Genomic DNA, 22,500 nt, shown 5'->3' with positions numbered 1-22,500 from the left:
CCGTGTATGGTGCGGATGGTGTTCTGCTGACCTCGACTGCGGATGTTGTGGATCGGTGGAGGGAATATTTCGAAGACCTCCTCAATCCCACCAACACGTCTTCCTTTGAGGAAGCGGTGCCTGGGGAATCTGTAGTGGGCTCTCCTATTTCTGGGACTGAGGTTGCTGAGGTAGTTAAAAAGCTCCTCGGCGGCAAAGCTGAGATCCGCCCGGAGTTCCTTAAGGCTCTGGATGCTGTGGGGCTGTCTTGGTTGACAAGACTCTGCAGCATCGCATGGACATCGGGGGCGGTACCTCTGGATTGGCAGACCGGGGTGGTGGTCCCTCTCTTTAATAAGGGGGACCGGAGGGTGTGTTCCAACTATCGTGGGATCACACTCCTCAGCCTTCCCGGTAAGGTTTATTCAGGTGTACTGGAGAGGAGGCTACGCCGGATAGTCGAACCTCGGATTCAGGAGGAACAGTGTGGTTTTCGTCCTGGTCGTGGAACTGTGGACCAGCTCTATACTCTCGGCAGGGTTCTTGAGGGTGCATGGGAGTTTGCCCAACCAGTCTACATGTGCTTTGTGGACTTGGAGAAGGCATTCGACCGTGTCCCTCTGGAAGTCCTGTGGGGAGTGCTCAGAGAGTATGGGGTACCGGACTGTCTTATTGTGGCAGTCCACTCCCTGTATGATCAGTGTCAGAGCTTGGTCCGCATTGCTGGCAGTAAGTCGGACACGTTTCCAGTGAGGGTTGGACTCCGCCAAGGCTGTCCTTTGTCGCCCATTCTGTTCATAACTTTTATGGACAGAATTTCTAGGCGCAGCCAAGGCGTTGAGGGGATCCAGTTTGGTGGCCAGGGGATTAGGTCTCTGCTTTTTGCAGATGATGTGGTCCTGATGGCTTCATCTGGCCGGGATCTCCAGCTCTCACTGGATCGGTTCGCAGCCGAGTGTGAAACGACTGGAATGAGAATCAGCACCTCCAAGTCCGAGTCCATGGTTCTCGCCCGGAAAAGGGTGGAGTGCCATCTCCGGGTTGGGGAGGAGACCCTGCCCCAAGTGGAGGAGTTCAAGTACCTAGGAGTCTTGTTCACGAGTGGGGGAAGAGTGGATCGTGAGATCGACAGGCGGATCGGTGCGGCGTCTTCAGTAATGCGGACGTTGTATCGATCCGTTGTGGTGAAGAAGGAGCTGAGCCGGAAGGCAAAGCTCTCAATTTACCGGTCGATCTACGTTCCCATCCTCACCTATGATCATGAGCTTTGGGTCATGACCGAAAGGATAAGATCACGGGTACAAGTGGCCGAAATGAGTTTCCTCCGCCGGATGGCGGGGCTCTCCCTTGGAGATAGGGTGAGAAGCTCTGCCATGCGGGAGGAACTCAAAGTAAAGCCGCTGCTCCTCCACATCCAGAGGAGCCAGATGAGGTGGTTCGGGCATCTGGTCAGGATGCCACCCGAACGCCTCCCTAGGGAGGTTTTTAGGGCACGTCCAGCTGGTAGGAGGCCACGGGGAAGACCCAGGACACGTTGGGAAGACTATGTCTCCCGGCTGGCCTGGGAACGTCTCGGGATCCCCCGGGAAGAGATAGACGAAGTGGCTGGAGATAGGGAGGTCTGGGCTTCCCTGCTTAGGCTGCTGCCCCCGCGACCCGACCTCAGATAAGCGGAAGATGATGGATGGATGATGGATGGATAAAGTGACCAAAAAAATAACAGTAAACTGTAAACTTTTTTTAATTTACAGTAAAAAAAAAAATTTTACTGTTTAAAAATGGCCGTTTATTCAGCATAATTTTACCATTAGAATAACAGCGGTCCCGTTTGTCCATTTACAGTAGTGCACTGTAAAAACAAAAAGTCCTTATATTTTACAGTAAAACAAAAATGACAGGTAAGTTGTCGGAATTTTTAAGTAAAAATAAAATGAATACTATTTTTTTCCATTTATGGTAAAGCACTGTAAAAATGACTGTAGATTTTACAGTTTGAAAAAATGACAGGTCAGAATCTTACAGTAAAAATAAAATGAATACCGTTTTTCCATTTACAGTAATGCACTGTAAAAACTACCGTAGATTTTACAGTAAAAAAAAAATGACAAATTAGTTGTCAGAATCTTACTGTAAAAATAACAGGAAGGTTGTCTGAATTTTACAGTAAAGATAAGATTGTGTTTTTCCATTTTCAGTAACACACTGTAAAAACGACCATAGATTTTACGGTAAAAAAATGACAGGTAGGTTGTCAGAATTCTACTGTAAAAATAAAATTGTGTTTTTCAATTTACAGTCAAAAGTCTTCAGATTTTACGGTAAAAAAACCTGCCAGCTAGATTGACAGAATTTTACAGTTAAAAAAAAAGGCATACTTTTTTTCCATTTACAGTAATGCACTGTAAAAAGTACAGTATAATTTACGGTTAAAAAAATAATGACAGGTAGGTTGTCAGAATTTTATAGTAAAAATAAAATACTTTTTTTCAATTTACAGGAATGCACTGTAAAAACGACCATAGATTTTACGATTAAAAAAGAAAAAGACAGGAAGGTTGTCTGAATTTTACAGTAAAAATAAGATAGTGTTTTTCCATTTACAGTCAAAAGTCTTCAGATTTTATAGTAAAAAATACTGGCAGCTAGATTGACAGAATTTTACAGTAAAAAAAAATGCATACCATTTTTCCATTTACAGTAATGCACTGTAAAAAGTACAGTATAATTTACGGTTAAAAAAATGACAGGTAGAATTTTACAGTAAAAATAAAATATTGTTTTTCAATTAACAGAAATGCACTGTAAAAACGACCATAGATTTTACGATTAAAAAAAAAAAATAAGACAGGAAGGTTGTCTGAATTTTACAGTAAAAATAAGATTGTGTTTTTCCATTTTCAGTAACGCATTGTAAAAATGACCATAGATTTTACGGTAAAAAATGACAGGTAGGTTGTCAGAATTCTACTGTAAAAATAAAATTGTGTTTTTCAATTTACAGTCAAAAGTCTTCAGATTTTACGGTAAAAAAAACTGCCAGCTAGATTGACAGAATTTTACAGTTAAAAAAAATGCATACCATTTTTCCATTTACAGTAATGCACTGTAAAAAGTACAGTATAATTTACGGTTAAAAAAATGACAGGTAGAATTTTACAGTAAAAATAAAATATTGTTTTTCAATTAACAGAAATGCACTGTAAAAACGACCATAGATTTTACAATTAAAAAAGAAAAAGACAGGAAGGTTGTCTGAATTTTATAGTAAAAATGAGATAGTGTTTTTCCATTTACAGTAACGCACTGTAAAAACAACCATAGATTTTACGGTAAAAAAATGACTGGTAGGTTGTCAGAATTTCACTGTAAAAATAAAATTGTGTTTTTCAATTTACAGTCAAAAGTCTTCAGATTTTATAGTAAAAAAAACTGGCAGCTAGATTGACAGAATTTTACAGTAAAAAAAAAAGCATACCATTTTTCCATTTACAGTAATGCACTGTAAAAAGTACAGTAGAATTTACGGTTAAAAAAATAATGACAGGTAGGTTGTCAGAATTTTACAGTAAAAATAAAATAGTGTTTTTCAATTTACAGTAATGCACTGTAAAAACGATCATAGATTTTAAGATTTAAAAAAAAAAAAAAAAGACAGGAAGGTTGTCTGAAGTTTACAGTAAAAATAAGAAAGTGTTTTTCCATTTACAGTAACGCACTGTAAAAACGACTGTAGATTTTACGGTAAAAAAAAGGACAGGTTGACAGAATTTTACAGTAAAAATCAAATAGCGTTTTTCCATTTACAGTAACGCACTGTAAAAACGACCATAGATTTTTACGGTAAAAAAAATGAATGGTAGGTTGTCAGAATTTTACTGTAAAAATAAAACTGTGTTTTTCAATTTACAGTCAAAAGTCTTCAGATTTTACGGTAAAAAAAACTGGCAGTTGCATCGCCAGAATTTTACAGTAAAAATAAAATGAAAACTGTTTTTCCATTTACAGTAATGTACTGTAAAAAGTACCGTGGAATTTACGGTTAAAAAAAACAATGACAGGTAGGTTGTCAAAATTTTACAGTAAAAATAAAATAGTGTTTTTTAATTTACAGCAAAGCACTGTAAAAACAACTGTAAATTTTACAGTAGAAGTGGAAGTTCTGTGGCCAGAGTTTTACTGTAAAAATATGGTGTTATTTTCAAATCTGCCTAAAAAATGTGGGATTCACTCACATGACCCACAGGCCGATCCCCGATTGGCCGACCTTAAGCCCCTCTCCCTTTTGCCCCCCCCCCACCCCCCGCAGTGACCAACGGCAGCAGCCACTCGCCCGCCGCCCTCAACGGAGCGCCGTCGCCGCCCGGCGGCTACAGCAACGGGCCGGGCTCCTCCTCCTCGTCCTCGCTGGCCAATCAGCAGCTGCCCCCGGCGTGCGGCGCCCGGCAGCTCAGCAAGCTGAAGCGCTTCCTCACTACGCTGCAGCAGTTCGGCAACGACATCTCGCCCGAGATCGGCGAGCGTGTGCGCACGTTGGTGCTCGGCCTGGTGGTGAGTCCCACTCCGCCCAATTTCACCATTGCTTGAAAAAAGAAAACAAAAAAGGCGGGCTTCACTCCACATCTTAAAATGCAGCTCTCGAACTATCCCTCTGTCGTAGTTTGTTGGTGGAGTTTTTCTTCAGTGACACACGCAGACTTAGCCTGATGTAAAATGTGATGTTAGCATATAGCTCACATAGCTATGATGGTGTTGCTAACCTGGCATGATGGTCAAATTTAATGTTAGCATGTAGCTCACCTAGCTGTGCTGTTGTTGTTAACTTAGCACGATGTTAAAATGTGATGTTAGCATGTAGCTCACACAGCTATGATGGTGTTGCTAACCTGGCATGATGGTCAAATTTAATGTTAGCATGTAGCTCACCTAGCTGTGCTGTTGTTGTTAACTTAGCACGATGATAACAATGTGATGTTAGCATGTAGCTCACATGCTGTAGCTATGATAGTATTGCTAACTTAGCATGCTGTTAAAATGTAATTTTAGCAGGTAGCTGACATAGCTATGCTACTATCACTAACCTAGCATGATGTTCAAATATAATGTTAGCCTGTAGCTCACATAGCTATGCTAGTATCATTGACTTAGGATGATGTTAAAATCTAATGTTAGCATGTACTTCACCTAGCTGTGCTGTTGTTAACTTAGCACAATGTTAAAATGTGATGTTAGCATGTAGCTCACATAGCTATGATAGTCTTGCTAACCTAGCATGACGTTTAAATGTAATAGTAGCAGGCAGCTCATGTAGCTGTGCTAGTGTCGCTAACCTAGCATGAAGTTAAAATGTAATGTTAGCATGTAGCTCACATAGCTATGCTACTGTTCCTAATTTAGCATGATGTTTAAATATAATGTTGGCATGTAGCTCACATAGCTATGATGGTGTTGCTAACCTAGCATGATGGTAAAATTTAATGTTAGCATGTAGCTCACCTAGCTGTGTTGTTGTTGTTAACTTAGCACGATGTTAAAATATAATGTTAGTATGTAGCTCACATAGCTATGCTAGTGTGGCTAACTTAGCATGCTGTTAAAATGTAATTTCAGCAGGTAGCTGACATAGCTATGCTACTATCACTAACCTAGCATGATGGTAAAAGTTAATGTTAGCATGTACCTCACCTAGTTGTGCTGTTGTTAACTTAGCACAATGTTAAAATGTGATGTTAGCATGTAGCTCACATAGCTATGATAGTGTGCTAACCTAGCATGAAGTTAAAATGTAATGTTAGCATGTAGCTCACATAGCTATGCTACTTTTCCTAACCTAGCATGATGCTTAAATATAATGTTAGCATGTAGCTCACATAGCTATGATAGTATCATTAACTTAGCATCATGTTTAAATATAATGTTAGCATGTAGCTCCCATAGCTATCCTAGTATCACTAACCTAGCGTTATGTTACAATGTAAAGCCATGCTAGTGTTGCTAACCTAGTATGATGTTAAAATATAATGTTAGTATGTAGCTCACATAGTTATGCTAGTGTTGCTAACTTAGCATGCTGTTAAAATGTAATTTTAGCCGATAGCTGACATAGTTATGCTACTATCACTAACTTAGCATGATGGTAAAAGTTAATGTTAGCATGTACCTCACCTTGCTGTGCTGTTGTTAACTTAGCACGATGTTAAAATGTGATGTTAACATGTAGCTCACATAGCTATGATAGTGTTGCTAACCTAGCATGAAGTTAAAATGTAATATTAGCAGGTAGCTCACGTAACTATGCTAATGTCACTAACCTAGCATGAAGTTAAAATGTAATGTTAGCATGTACCTCACATAGCTATGCTACTGTTCCTAACCTAGTATGATGTTAAAATATAATGTTAGTATGGAGCTCTCATAGCTATGCTAGTATCACTAACCTAGCGTGATGTTACAATGTAAAGCCATGCTAGTGTTGCTAACCTAGTATGATGTTAAAATATAATGTTAGTATGTAGCTCACATAGCTTTGCTAGTGTTGCTAACTTAGCATGCTGTTAAAATGTAATTCTAGCAGGTAGCTGACATAGCTATGCTACTATCACTAACCTAGCGTGATGTTACAATGTAAAGCCATGCTAGTGTTGCTAACCTAGTATGATGTTAAAATATAATGTTAGTATGTAGCTCACATAGCTTTGCTAGTGTTGCTAACTTAGCATGCTGTTAAAATGTAATTCTAGCAGGTAGCTGACATAGCTATGCTAGTATCACTAACCTAGCGTTATGTTACAATGTAAAGCCATGCTAGTGTTGCTAACCTAGTATGATGTTAAAATATAATGTTAGTATGTAGCTCACATAGCTATGCTAGTGTTGCTAACTTAGCATACTGTTAAAATGTAATTTTAGCCGATAGCTGACATAGTTATGCTACTATCACTAACTTAGCATGATGGTAAAAGTTAATGTTAGCATGTACCTCACCTTGCTGTGCTGTTGTTAACTTAGCACGATTTTAAGATGTGATGTTAGCATGTAGCTCACATAGCTATGATAGTGTTGCTAACCTAGCATGAAGTTAAAATGTAATATTAGCAGGTAGCTCCCGTAGCTATGCTAATGTCGCTAACCTAGCATGAAGTTAAAATGTAATGTTAGCATGTAGCTCACATAGCTATGCTACTGTTCCTAACCTAGTATGATGTTAAAATATAATGTTAGTATGTAGCTCACATAGCTATGCTAGTGTTGCTAACTTAGCATGCTAATAAAATGTAATTTTAGCAGGTAGCTGACATAGCTATGCTAGTGTTGCTAACCTATTATGAAATGAAAATGTAATGTTAGCATGTAGCTCCAATCAAATAATGACCTAAATATTCTGTAACATTATTATAGTGTCAAGTGGGTTCCTGCTTAATGGTCACTTAAAAAAAAAAATCTACATTTGTCGGCCATGTTGGCTCCTTTGTTATGACGTCTAGGACTGCAGACATGAAAAATGCATCATGGCGGTGATTAGCCATCCAATAGACGAGGCGATGGTGAAGATTGATGTGTGCCAGCTGGGGAATACACACACACACACACACGCACACACACACACACACACACAGCGCAGGAGGAGGAGATTAGGTTTTAATTAGCCTCCTTTTTGCCCTGTTTGTTTGTTTCCTCTTGTCCCGCCCCCGCGCCGCTCATTAGCCGCCTCACTGGCTCACACACACACACACACACACACACACACACGTGGGAGAGCGCTAACAAAACTCAGATCTGATTTTCTTTCCTATTGACATGCCGCTCCTCCCCCAGGTGGACACTCACCTGTCAATCATCCCACCCGCCTCTGGGGGTGGGGGGGGGGTGTGATTGACAGGTCGCAATAGTTTCATTTTTCAACTTTTTTACACTCCAAAATCACTAAAATCAAAGAAAGATTATGGCACCGTGGTTTAAAAAAAAAAAAATTTGAATTCCGCTACTAAATACAAACAAAACACAACAAAATGTAAACAACACCCATCTAGCGAGTTAGCCTGCTAGCATGACTCTGGGCTGTTTAAATGAGTTTAATTAAACCTCACCTTGTTGTTGTTTATGATTACAGATATTACAAATTAATATACAATGTTTTTGTTTAAATACAATTATAAAATGCAAACAAAACAAAATGTAAACATCTTTGCTTGCTAGCTAGCGATTTAGCTTGTTAGCATGACTCTGCAAGACTTAAGTGAGTTTACTTAAACCTCATCTTGTTGTTTATGATTATAGATATTACGAATGAATATAAATATAGAAACACAAAGTTTTTTGTTTAAATGCAATCATAAAATGCAAATAAAATGTAAACATCCACCTTGCTAGCTAGCGATTTAGCTTGTTAGCATGACTCAGGGCTGTTTAAGTGAGTTTAATTAAACCTCATCTTGTTGTTGTTGTTGTTGTTTATAGTTATAGATATTAAAAATGAATATAAATATAGAATCTCATTGTTTTTTGTTTAAATGCGGTTATAAAACACGACAAAATGTGAACATACATCTTGCTAGCTAGCGAGTTAGCCTGCTAGCATGACTCGGGGCTGTTTAAGTGAGTTTAATTAAACCTTATCTTGTTGTTGTTTATGATTACAGATATTACAAATGAATATAAATATAAAAACATAGTGTTTTTTTGTTTATATGTGATTATAAAATGCAAACAAAATGTAAACAACACCCACCTTGCTAGCTCGCGAGTTAGCCTGCTAGCATGACTCGGGGCTGTTTAAGTGAGTTTAATTTAACCTCAGCTTGTTGTTGTTTATGATTACAAATATTACAAATGAATATACAATGTTTGTGTTTAAATGCAATTATAAGATGCAAACAAAATAACATTTAAAAGAGTCCACCTTGCTAGCTAGCGAATTAGCCTGCTAGCATGACTGGGGGCTGTTTAAGTGAGTTTAATTAAACCTCACATTGTTGTTGTTTATGATTACAGATATTACAAATGAATATAGATATAGAAACATAATGTTTTTTGTTTATATTCGATTATTAAATGCAAACAAAATGTAAACATCCATCTTGATAGCTCACAAGTTAGCTAGCTAGCATGACTCAGGGCTGTTTAAGTGAGTTTAATTAAACATTTTCTTGTTGTTGTTTATGATTACAGATATTACAAATGAATATAAATATAGAAACACAAAGTTTTTAGTTTGAAACAACACCCATCTTGCTAGCGAGCAAGTTAGCCTGCTAGCATGACTGGGGGCTGTTCAAGTGAGTTTAATTAAACCTCAGCTTGTTGTTTATGATTACACATATTACAAATGAATATACTATGTTTTTGTTTAAATGCAATTATAAAATGAAAACAAAATAAAATAAAAAAACGTCCACCTTGCTAGCTAGCGAGTTAGCTTGTTAGCATGACTCGGGGCTGTTTAAGTGAGTTTACTTAACATCTTCTTGTTGTTGTTTATGATTATAGATGTTACAAATAAATATTTATATAGAAACACAATGTTTTTTGTTTAAATGCAATCATAAAATGCAAACAAAATAAAATAAAAACGTCCAGCTTCTAGCTCGGGATTTATCTTGTTAGCATGATCCTGGGGCTGTTTAAGTGAGTTCAAATAAACCTCACCTTGTTGTTGTTTATGATTACAGATATTACAAATGAATATAAATATAGAAACACAATGTTTTTTGTTCAAATGCGTTAAAAAATGCAAACAACATCTAAACATCCTTGCTTGCTAGCTAGCGATTTAGCTCGTTAGCATGATCCTGGGGCTGTTTAAGGGAGTTTGATTAAACCTCATCTTGTTGTTGTTTATGATTATAGATATTACAAATAATTATTTATATAGAAACACAATGTGTTTGGTCTAAATGCAATTATAAAATGCAAACAAACAAAAAAAAAAAACGTCCACCTCGCTTGCTAGCTAGCTAGCGATTTAGCTTGCTAGCACGATCCTGGGGCTGTTTAAGGGAGTTTAATTAAACCTCATCTTGTTGTTGTTTATGATTATAGATATTACAAATGTATATAAATATAGAATCTCAATATTTTTTGTTTAAACGCGGTTATAAAACACGACAAAATGTGAACATCCATCTTGCTAGCTAGCGAGTTAGCCTGCTAGCACGACTCGGGGCTGTTTAAGTGAGTTTACTCAACATCATCTTGTTGTTGTTTATGATTATAGATATTACAAATGAATATAAATATAGAAAAACAATGTTTTTATTTAAATGCAATTATAAAATGCAAACTAATTATAAAAAAAAGATCCACCTTGCTTGCTAGCGATTTAGCTAGCTCGCATGCTTCTGGGGCTGTTTAAGTGAGTTTAATCAAACTTCATCTTGTTGTTTATGATTATTACGAATTAATATGAATACAGAAATTAATAAAGATTTTGGAGAAAAAAAACACTAAAAACAATTTAAAAAAACAACCAATGATCTTGCTTGCTAGCACTTTAGCTTGCTAGCACTTCCCCTCGGGGATTAATACAGTATTTCTGATTCTGATTCTAATTATAAATATGACATTCTTAACAGTAAAATCCCCAAATATTTGTCTTTTCAAAAATAATTGAAATTATGCAAGCAAGTAATAAACCCCATATAATCACGATTAAGCCCAAAAAAAAAAAAGAATGATTTCAGCGCATTAATTGAAATAAAAGTGCAGATTTCCAAGAAGCATCAAAGGATGAATTTGCTTCGGTTGATAGACTTGATTTTGTCGGACAAATAAAAAAGGAAGATATTTTTCTTTTGTGCGTGAGGTTCCTGTTTGGCGAGTTTACAACACACACACACACACACTCACGTGTTTCTCCGCCCGCAGAATTCCACGCTGACCATCGAGGACTTCCACTCCAAGCTCCAAGAAGCCACCAACTTCCCGCTGAGACCTTTCGTCATTCCCTTCCTGAAGGTAGGAACTGACTCAGCATTTCCTCCTCCCTTTTCATCCAACATGACAAATGGTCGATGGAAGCCACACCTCTGATCCTTCATCCATCACGCAATCGACGCTTCTTTTCGATTCCCCGTCTGCCAAGGTCGCCACATCACCGCTCTAAAGCAAAGCTGTGGCTGTAGGCAACCTCCGCTTGAAGCGTGTGTTTGCCTAGTTTTAAAATGTCTTCTTGTTGAACCGCTCATCGCACTTTACCCCTCAGCACTGTCGGCGTGTTTTGGACAAAGAAATGTACCGTGTTATTGGGCGGAGTTTCGCGTTTTTTGTGAGGGAGGTTGAGCAAAAGACATACTTTATCTGAAAAAAGAATAGTGTTTTGGTCGAACCTCGGGAAAAGGCAGTAATACAGCATCAATCACAAAAACAAACCCATTAGAATAATTGTTTCTAAGTTATCGCAAAAACATTTGTGTTACACGAGAAGCCAAAGCATGTCTTTGAACCTACCAAGAAGAAGGCTTGTAAAACTCCACTGTGTAGGGGGGGAAACAACGTGAAGGCATTGTCTAGCTGAAATAAACAGGGGCGTCCAGGATAACGTTGCTTGGATGGCAACATATGTTGCTCCAAAAGCTGTATATACCTTTCAGCATTAATGGTGCCTTCACAGATGTGTAAGTTACCCATGCCTTGGGCACTAATACACCCCTCATACCATCACAGATGCTGGCTTTTCAACTTTGCGCATATGGTTAATTTCCTCTTTGTTCCGGAGGACACAAGGTCCACAGTTTCCAAAAACATTTTGAAATGTGGACTCGTCAGACACAGAACACTTTTCCACTTTGCATCAGTCCATCTTAGTTGAGCTCGGGCTCAGTGAACCCAGCGGCGTTTCTGGGTGTTGTTGATAAATGTCTTTGGCTTTGCATAGTAGAGTTCTAACTTGTACTTACATATGTAGCGACCAACTGTAGTTACTGGCAGTGTTTTTTCTGAAGTGTCCCTGAGCCTATGTGGTGATATCCTTTACACACTAATGTCACTTTTTGATGCAGTACCCCCTGAGGGATCCAAGGTTTGTATTATCATTGCTTATGTGCAGGGATTTCTCCAGATTCTCTGAACCTTTTGATGATTTTACGGACCGTAGGTGGTGAAATCCCTAAATTCCTTGTTCGAGAAATGTATTTCTTAACGGTTCGACAATTTGCTCACGCATTTGTTGACAAAATGGTGACCCTCGCCCCATCCTTGTTTGTGAATGACTGAGCATTTCATGGAAGCTGCTTTTATACCCAATCATGGCACCCACCTGTTCCCAATTAGCCTGCACACCTGTGGGATGTTCCAAATAAATGTTTAATGAGCATTCCTCACTTTTCTCAGTCTTTTTTGCCGCTTGCGCCAGCTTTTTTTAAGCATTTTGCAGGCATCCAATTCCAAATGAGCTAATATTTGCAAAAAATAACAACGTGTGAACCTGAAATATCTTGTCTTTGCAGTCTATTCAATTGAATATAAGTTGAAAAGGATTTACAAATCATTGTATTCTGTTTTTATTTAGAATTTACACAACGTGACAACTTCACTGCTTTTGGGGGTTTGTATGATGAGTCAGCATTTAAGGAATTTGCCCAATGCCGACGAAAGTCCCGTTATAATGTGTTTGTGAGCGCTCATCACAATGAATTGGAATGCATGAGAGAAAATAATTTGCCCACATGTGGGCGTAATGGGATTGTGCCGAAAATTTTAATTTCCCCTCGGGGATGAATAAAGTCTTTCTGATTCTGGTTCTGTAAACAAAAGAGTCAGGGTGGGATGATAGGGGGAAAAAAACAAGAGCTCACACTCCTCATCTTTCTCGCTTGCCAATCTCTACACGTGTCTTTGGCCCTCGCACCCCTCTGAGGGTTCTCTCTCCTCAGCAGATGTTCAGTGCATGGCTGCAACACTCCAAGGAGAAACTCTTTTTTTTTTTTTTTAGCCATCGCTTATTTTCTCCCGTTTTACTGCCTTCCCACCGCCTCACCTTAAATGCCAGCGAGCATATGGCAGCAGAGTGTGTGTGTGTGCGTGCGTGCGTGCGTGTGAAGTGAAATGAAGTGAATTAAATTTATATAGCGCTTTTCTCAAGTGACTTAAAGCGCTTTACATAGTGACACCCAATATCTAAGTTACATTTAAACCAGTGTGGGTGGCACTGGGAGCAGGTGGGTAAAGTGTCTTGCCCAAGGACACAACGGCAGTAACTAGGATGGCACAAGCGGGAATCGAACCTGCAACCCTCAAATTGCTGGCACGGCCACTCTACCAACCGAGCTATGCCGCCCCGTGTGTGTTATATACTTGTATAGTATATTATTAATGTTGTAAATACAAATATTTATATATCTAGAAAGGGTGTGTGTGTGTGTATATATATATATATATATATATATATATATATATATATATATATATATATATATATATATATATATATATATATATACAAGACCCGTTTCCATATGAGTTGAGAAATTGTGTTAGATCTAAATATAAACAGAATACAATGATTTGCAAATCCTTTTCAACCCATATTCAATTGAATGAACTACAAAGACAACATATTTGATGTTCAAACTCATAAACTTTTTTTTTTGGGCAAATAATAACTTAAAATTTCATGGCTGCAACACATGCCAAAGTAGTTGGGAAAGGGCATGTTCACCACTGTGTTACATCACCTTTTCTTTTAACAACACTCAATAAACGTTTGGGAGCTGAAGAAACTAATTGTTGAAGCTTTGAAAGTGGAATTCTTTCCCATTCTTGTTTTATGTAGAGTTTCAGTCGTTCAACAGTCCCGGGTCTCCGCTGTCGTATTTCAGGCTTCATTGTGCGTCACACATTTTCCATGGGAAACAGGTCTGGACTGCAGGCGTGTTAAGAAAGTACCCGTACTCTTTGTTTACCAAGCCACGCTGTTGTAACACGTGCTGAATGTGTCTTGGCATTGTCTTGCTGAAATAAGCAGGGGCGTCCATGAAAAAGACGGCACTTAGATGGCAGCATATGTTGCTCCAAAACCTGTATGTACCTTTCAGCATTAATGGTGCCTTCACAGATGTGTAAGTTACCCATGCCTTGGGCACTAACGCACCCCCATACCATCACAGATGCTGGCTTTTGAACTTTGCGTCGATAACAGTCTGGATGGTTCGCTTCCCCTTTGGTCCGGATAACATGATGTCGAATATTTCCAAAAACAATTTGAAATGTGGACTCGTCAGACCACAGAACACTTTTCCACTTTGCATCAGTCCATCTTAGAGGATCTCGGGCCCAGAGTAGCTGGCGGCCTTTCTGGATGTTGTTGATAAAGGGCTTTCACTTTGCATAGTAGAGCTTTAAAGGGGAACATTATCACAATTTCAAAAGGGTTAAAAACAATAAAAATCAGTTCTCAGTGACTTGTTGTATTTTTTTTTTTTTTTTTTTTTTCTGGTCCCGGAATATCCCTAAATAAAGCTTTAAAGTGCCTTATTTTCGCTATCTTCGAAACCACTATCCATTTTCCTGTGACGTCATACAGTGCTGCCAATGTAAACAAACAATGGGAATAGCACAGCAAGATATAGCGACATTAGCTCGGATTCAGACTCTGATTTCGGCGGCTTAAGCGATTCAACAGATTACGAATGTATTGAAACATATGGTTGGAGTATGAAAGTATTGAAGAAGAAACTGAAGCTATTGAGCAAATCGCTATTGACGCTATTCATAGTCATAGCATGGCCGAATAGCTGCGTTAGCATCGCCGGTAAAATGTGCGGCCCAAACGATCAGGACTTTCGCATTTTGTGATAATGGAGCAACTTAAATCCATCGATTGGTAAGTGTTTGTTTCGCATTAAATGTGGGTGGAAGGAAACGTAATATAGTTTCAAATGCATCTGCAGGTTATCCATACATCTCTGTGCCATGTCGGTCATCGCCGGTAAATAGCATGTTAGCATCGATTAGCGTAGCATGTTTGCATCGATTAGTGTAGCATGTTAGCATCGATTAGCTGGCAGTCACGCCGCAACCAAATATGTCTGATTAGCACATAAGTCAACAACAAAACTCACCTTTGTGATTTTGTTGACTTTATCGTAGCAAATGCATCTGCAGGTTATCCATACATCTCTGTGCCATGTCTGTCATCGCCGGTAAAATGTGGAGACACTCTGGCACATTCAATGGGGGTCTGGCGGCAGACACTTTCGCATCTTCGGTGCAACTTGAATCCCTCCCTGTTAGTGTTGTTACACCCTCCGACAACACACCGACCAGGCATGATTTCTCCAGGGTTCCAAAAAATAGTCGAAAAAACGGAAAATAACAGAGCTGAGACCCGTGTGTGTAATGTGTAGAAAATGAAAATGGTGGCAGTATTACCTCGGTGACGTCACGTTCTGACGTCATCGCCACCAGAGCAATAAACAGAAAGGCGTTTAATTCGCCAAAATTCACCCATTTAGAGTTCGGAAATCGGTTAAAAAAATATATGGTCCTTTTTCTGCACCATCAAGGTATATATTGACGCTTACATCGGTTTGGTGATAATGTTCCCCTTTAACTTCCACTTACAGATGTAGCGACAAACTGTATTTAGTGACAGTGGTTTTCTGAAGTGTTCCTGAGCCCATGTGGTGATATCCTTTAGAGATTGATGTCGGTTTTTGATACAGTGCCGTCTGAGGATTGGAAGGTCACGGTCATTCAATGTTGCTTTCCGGCCATGCCGCTTACATGGAGTGATATGTCCAGATTCTCTGAACCTTTTGATGACATTATGGACCGTAGATGTTGAAATCCCTAAATTTCTTGCAATTGCACTTTGAGAAACGTTGTTCTTAAACTGTTTGACTATCTGCTCACGCAGTTGTGGACAAAGGGGTGTACCTCGCCCCATCCTTTCTTGTGAAAGACTAAGCATTTTTTGGGTAGCTGTTTTTATACCCAATCAAGGCACCCACCTGTTCCCAATTAGCCTGCACACCTGTGGGATGTTCCAAATAAGTGTTTGATGAGCATTCCTCAACTTTATCAGTATTTATTGCCAGCTTTCCCAACTTCTTTGTCACGTGTTGCTGGCATCAAATTCTAAAGTTAATGATTATTTGCCAAAAAAAAAGTTGATCAGTTTGAACATCAAATATGTTGTCTTTGTAGCATTTTCAACTGAAAAAAGAAGAGAAAAAGCACAAAAGGTGTTTTTACCCTCCAAAGACGTCAAGTATGATGCAACACTTTCACCCGCTTGCCGGCGCCGCCTTTGAAGTCCACGCCGCCTTCACCTGCACGAACTCGTGTCTTACATGAAAAGATGGCAGCTCTTAGTGACTCGCAGATCAATGTCATTCTTTTCATAAAACTGGCGTGTACTTCCATCTTGTTAGCACTGGCATCAGCCTCCTGGTGTAGACATCTATTTACGCCACAAGATGGCGCAGGATGAGATCCATTCATCGCGGTTTACCTGACACATGAAGCGTGACAAATTGAGTGGTGGGTGTTTTGCTCCATTTTTGGACCACAGTCTCAGTTGCCATGTAGAGTGGCGCTTTCCATCATTTTCAGCAGTCATTTTCAGTAACACCCCCCTCCGCCCCCCCTCTTCCTCTTACGGGAGAGTATGAATCCCTTCCCGTCTGTACCGTGAAGGTTCTGTTGAACTCCTGGTGATGTTGTTGTTTTTTTCTTTCCCCCCCCCCCCCCCCCCCCCCCCCCCCCCCCCTTGCAGGCCAACCTGCCTCTCCTGCAGAGGGAGCTCCTTCACTGCGCCCGACTGGCCAAGCAGAACCCGGCCCAGTACCTGGCCCAGCACGAGCAGCTGCTGCTGGACACCAGCACCACCTCCCCAGTGGACTCCTCCGAGCTGCTGCTGGACCTCAATGACAACGGGAAGAGGCGGACCCCCGACAGGTAGACGGGTTTTTTTGTAATGCATATATAAGACATATGTTACACAATGAGACACTTTCACAAACAGACTACATAAACACACAATGAGACACTTTCACAAACACACGCTTACACAAACACACAATGAGACACTTTCTCAAAAACACAATGAGACACTTTCATAAACACACACTTACACAAACACACAATGAGACACTTTCACAAACACACAATGAGACACTTTGACAAACACACAATAACACAAACACACAATTAGACCCTTTAACAAAAACACACTTTCACAAACACACAATGAGACACTTTGACACACACACAATGAGACACTTTCACAACCTCACACTTACACAAACTCAATGACACACTTTCACAAACACACAATGAGACACGTTCACAAACACACAATGAGACACTTTCACAAACACACACTTTCACAAACACACAATTAGACCCTTTAACCAAAAACACACTTTCACAAACACACAATGAGACACTTTGACACACACACAATGAGACACTTTCACAACCAAACACTTACACAAACACAATGAGACACTTTCACAAACATACACTTTCACAAACACACAATGAGACACGTTCACAAACACACAATGAGACACTTTCACAAACACACAATGAGACACTTTCACAAACACACACTACACAAACACACAATGAGACACTTTCACAAACACACAATAAGGCACTTTCACAAACACCCACTACTTAAACACACAATGAGACACTTTCACAAACACACGCTTACACAAACACACAATGAGACACTTTTTCAAAAACACAGTGAGACACTTTCACAAACACACAATGAGACACTTTCACAAACACAGACTACACAAACACACAATGAGACACTTTCACAAACACACAATAAGGCACTTTCACAAACACCCACTACTTAAACACACAATGAGACACTTTCACAAACACACGCTTACACAAACACACAATGAGACACTTTTTCAAAAACACAATGAGACACTTTCACAAACACACAATGAGACACACACACAATAAGACACTTTCACAAACACACAATGAGACACACACACAATAAGACACTTTCACAAACACACAATGAGACACTTTCAAAAACACATGCTTACACAAACACACAATGAGAAACTTTCTCAAAAACACAATGAGACACTTTCACAAACACACACTTACACAAACACAAAATGAGACACTTTCACAAACACACAATAAAACAAACACACAATTAGACCCTTTAACAAACACACACTTTGACAAACGCACAATGAGACACTTTGACACACACACAATGAGACACTTTCACAACCACACCACTTACACAAACACAATGAGACACTTTCACAAACACACAATGAGGACAAGTTCGCAAACACACAATGAGACACTTTCACAAACACACAATGAGAGACTTTCACAAACACACACTAACACAAACACACAATGAGACACTTCCCCAAACACACTACGCAAACACACAATGAGCACTTTCTCAAACACACAATAAGGCACTTTCACAAACACACAATGAGACACTTTCACTTACACACAATAACACAAACACACAATTAGACCCTTTAACAAAAACACACTTTCACAAACACACAATGAGACACTTTGACACACACACAATGAGACACTTTCACAACCAAACACTTACACAAACACAATGAGACACTTTCACAAACACACACTTTCACAAACACACAATGAGACATGTTCACAAACACACAATGAGACATGTTCACAAACACACAATGAGACACTTTCACAAACACACAATAAGGCACTTTCACAAACACCCACTACTTAAACACACAATGAGACACTTTCACAATCACACGCTTACACAAACACACAATGAGACACTTTTTCAAAAACACAATGAGACACATTCCAAACACACACTTACACAAACACACAATGAGACACGTTCACAAACACACAATAAGACACGTTCACAAACACACAATGAGACACTTTCACAAACACACAATAACACAAACACACAATTAGACCCTTTAACAAACACACACTTTGACAAACGCACAATGAGACACTTTGACACACACACAATGAGACACTTTCACAACCACACACTTACACAAACACAATGAGACACTTTCACAAACACACACTTTCACAAACACACAATGAGACACGTTCACAAACACACAATGAGACACTTTCACAAACACACAATGAGACACTTTCACAAACACACACTACACAAACACACAATGAGACACTTTCACAAACACACAATAAGGCACTTTCACAAACACCCACTACTTAAACACACAATGAGACACTTTCACAAACACACGCTTACACAAACACACAATGAGACACTTTTTCAAAAACACAGTGAGACACTTTCACAAACACACAATGAGACACTTTCACAAACACACACTACACAAACACACAATGAGACACTTTCACAAACACACAATAAGGCACTTTCACAAACACCCACTACTTAAACACACAATGAGACACTTTCACAAACACACGCTTACACAAACACACAATGAGACACTTTTTCAAAAACACAATGAGACACTTTCACAAACACACAATGAGACACACACACAATAAGACACTTTCACAAACACACAATGAGACACACACACAATAAGACACTTTCACAAACACACAATGAGACACTTTCAAAAACACATGCTTACACAAACACACAATGAGAAACTTTCTCAAAAACACAATGAGACACTTTCACAAACACACACTTAAACAAACACAAAATGAGACACTTTCACAAACACACAATAAAACAAACACACAATTAGACCCTTTAACAAACACACACTTTGACAAACGCACAATGAGACACTTTGACACACACACAATGAGACACTTTCACAACCACACACTTACACAAACACAATGAGACACTTTCACAAACACACAATGAGACAAGTTCGCAAACACACAATGAGACACTTTCACAAACACACAATGAGAGACTTTCACAAACACACACTAACACAAACACACAATGAGACACTTTCCCAAACACACTACGCAAACACACAATGAGACACTTTCTCAAACACACAATAAGGCACTTTCACAAACACACAATGAGACACTTTCACTTACACACAATAACACAAACACACAATTAGACCCTTTAACAAAAACACACTTTCACAAACACACAATGAGACACTTTGACACACACACAATGAGACACTTTCACAACCAAACACTTACACAAACACAATGAGACACTTTCACAAACACACACTTTCACAAACACACAATGAGACATGTTCACAAACACACAATGAGACATGTTCACAAACACACAATGAGACACTTTCACAAACACACAATAAGGCACTTTCACAAACACCCACTACTTAAACACACAATGAGACACTTTCACAATCACACGCTTACACAAACACACAATGAGACACTTTTTCAAAAACACAATGAGACACTTTCCCAAACACACACTTACACAAACACACAATGAGACACGTTCACAAACACACAATAAGACACGTTCACAAACACACAATGAGACACTTTCAAAAACACACGCTTACACAAACACACAATGAGAAACTTTCTCAAAAACACAATGAGACACTTTCACAAACACACACTTACACAAACACACAATGAGACACACACACAATAAGACACTTTCACAAACACACAATAAGAAACGTTCACAAACACACAATGAGACACTTTCACAAACACACAATAACACAAACACACAATTAGACCCTTTAACAAACACACACTTTGACAAACGCACAATGAGACACTTTGACACACACACAATGAGACACTTTCACAACCACACACTTACACAAACACAATGAGACACTTTCACAAACACACACTTTCACAAACACACAATGAGACAAGTTCGCAAACACACAATGAGACACTTTCACAAACACACAATGAGAGACTTTCACAAACACACACTAACACAAACACACAATGAGACACTTTCCCAAACACACTACGCAAACACACAATGAGACACTTTCTCAAACACAATAAGGCACTTTCACAAACACCCACTACATAAACACACAAAGAGACACTTTCACAAACACACGCTTACACAAACACACAATGGGACACTTTCACAAACACACAATAAAAACACTTTCACAAACACACAATGAGACACTTTTACAAACATACTTAACAAACACACAATAAGACACTTTCACAAACACACAATTACACAAACACACAATGGGACACTTTCACAAACTCAAAGTGTCTCATTGTGTGTTTGTGAAAGTTTCACAAACACACTTTCAAAACACAAACTTTCACAAACACACAATGAGACACTTTGACGAATATAATGAGACACTTTCAGAAACACATTTTACAAACACACAATGAGACACTTTGACAAACACACAATGAGACACTTTCACAATGACACACTTTACAAACACACAATGAGACACTTTCACAAACACACAATGAGACACATGCACACAATGAGACACTCCCACAAACAAACACTTTCACAAACACACACTTCCACAAACACACAATGAGACACATTCACAAACACACAATGAGACACTTTCACAAACACACACTTGCACAAAAACACAATAAGGCACTTTCAGAAACACACACTACATAAGCACATAATGAGACACTTTCACAAACACACACATACACAAACACACAATAGGACATTTTCACAAACACACAATGAGACACTTTCACAAACATACACTTACACAAACACACAATAAGACACTTTCACAAACACACTACACAGACACACAATGAGACACTTTCCAAACACACTACAAAAACACACAATGAGGCACTTTCACAAACACACACTTGCACAAACACACAATGAGACACTTTCACAAACACACAATAGGACACTTTCACAAACACACGATGAGACACTTACACAAACACACAATGACACTTTCACAAACACACTACACAAACACACAATGAGACACTTTCACAAACACACTACACAAACACACAATGCAGTGGGGAGAGTGGCCGTGCGCAACCCGAGGGGCACGGGTTCAAATCCCACCTAGAACCAACCTCGTCACGTCCGTTGTGTCCTGAGCAAGACACTTCACCCTTGCTCTGATGGGTGCTGGTTGGCGCCTTGCATGGCAGCTCCCTCCATCAGTGTGTGAATGTGTGTGTGAATGGGTAAATGTGGAAGTAGTGTCAAAGCGCTTTGAGTACCTTGAAGGTAGAAAAGCGCTATACAAGTACAACCCATTTATCATTTATTTAAACAAACACACAATGAGACACTTTAACAAACACACACTTTCACAAACACACAATGAGACACTTTAACAAACACACACTTTCACAAACACACAATGAGACACTCCACAAAGACACAATGAGACACTTTCACAAACACACACTAACACAAACACACAACAAGACACGTTTGCAAACACACACTTTCACTAACACACAATGAGACACTTTCACAAACACACAATGAGACACTTTAAAAAACACACACTTCACAAACACACAATGAGACACTTTCACAAACACACACTTTCACAAACACACAATGAGACACTTTAACAAACACACACT

The 22,500-nt window shown here is 39.1% G+C and overlaps 1 protein-coding gene across 3 annotated transcripts in view; it reads left to right on the top strand.

The window, feature by feature from the left end:
• Nucleotides 1-22,500, top strand: part of runx1t1 (RUNX1 partner transcriptional co-repressor 1) — a 102,139-nt gene that overhangs the window by 48,801 nt on the left and 30,838 nt on the right. For all 3 annotated transcript variants that reach the window (XM_061897182.1, XM_061897181.1, XM_061897183.1), the window contains exons 3-5: nt 4,286-4,527; nt 10,840-10,929; nt 16,691-16,872. In XM_061897182.1, coding sequence (XP_061753166.1) covers nt 4,286-4,527; nt 10,840-10,929; nt 16,691-16,872 — 514 coding nt within the window. The remainder of the gene's footprint in view (nt 1-4,285; nt 4,528-10,839; nt 10,930-16,690; nt 16,873-22,500) is intronic.

This window comes from Nerophis ophidion, linkage group LG04, assembly GCF_033978795.1.
Source record: "Nerophis ophidion isolate RoL-2023_Sa linkage group LG04, RoL_Noph_v1.0, whole genome shotgun sequence".
NCBI lineage: Eukaryota > Metazoa > Chordata > Actinopteri > Syngnathiformes > Syngnathidae > Nerophis > Nerophis ophidion.
The sequence above is the reverse complement of the archived record's forward strand: the minus strand, read 5'-3'. Positions and strand labels throughout refer to the sequence as shown.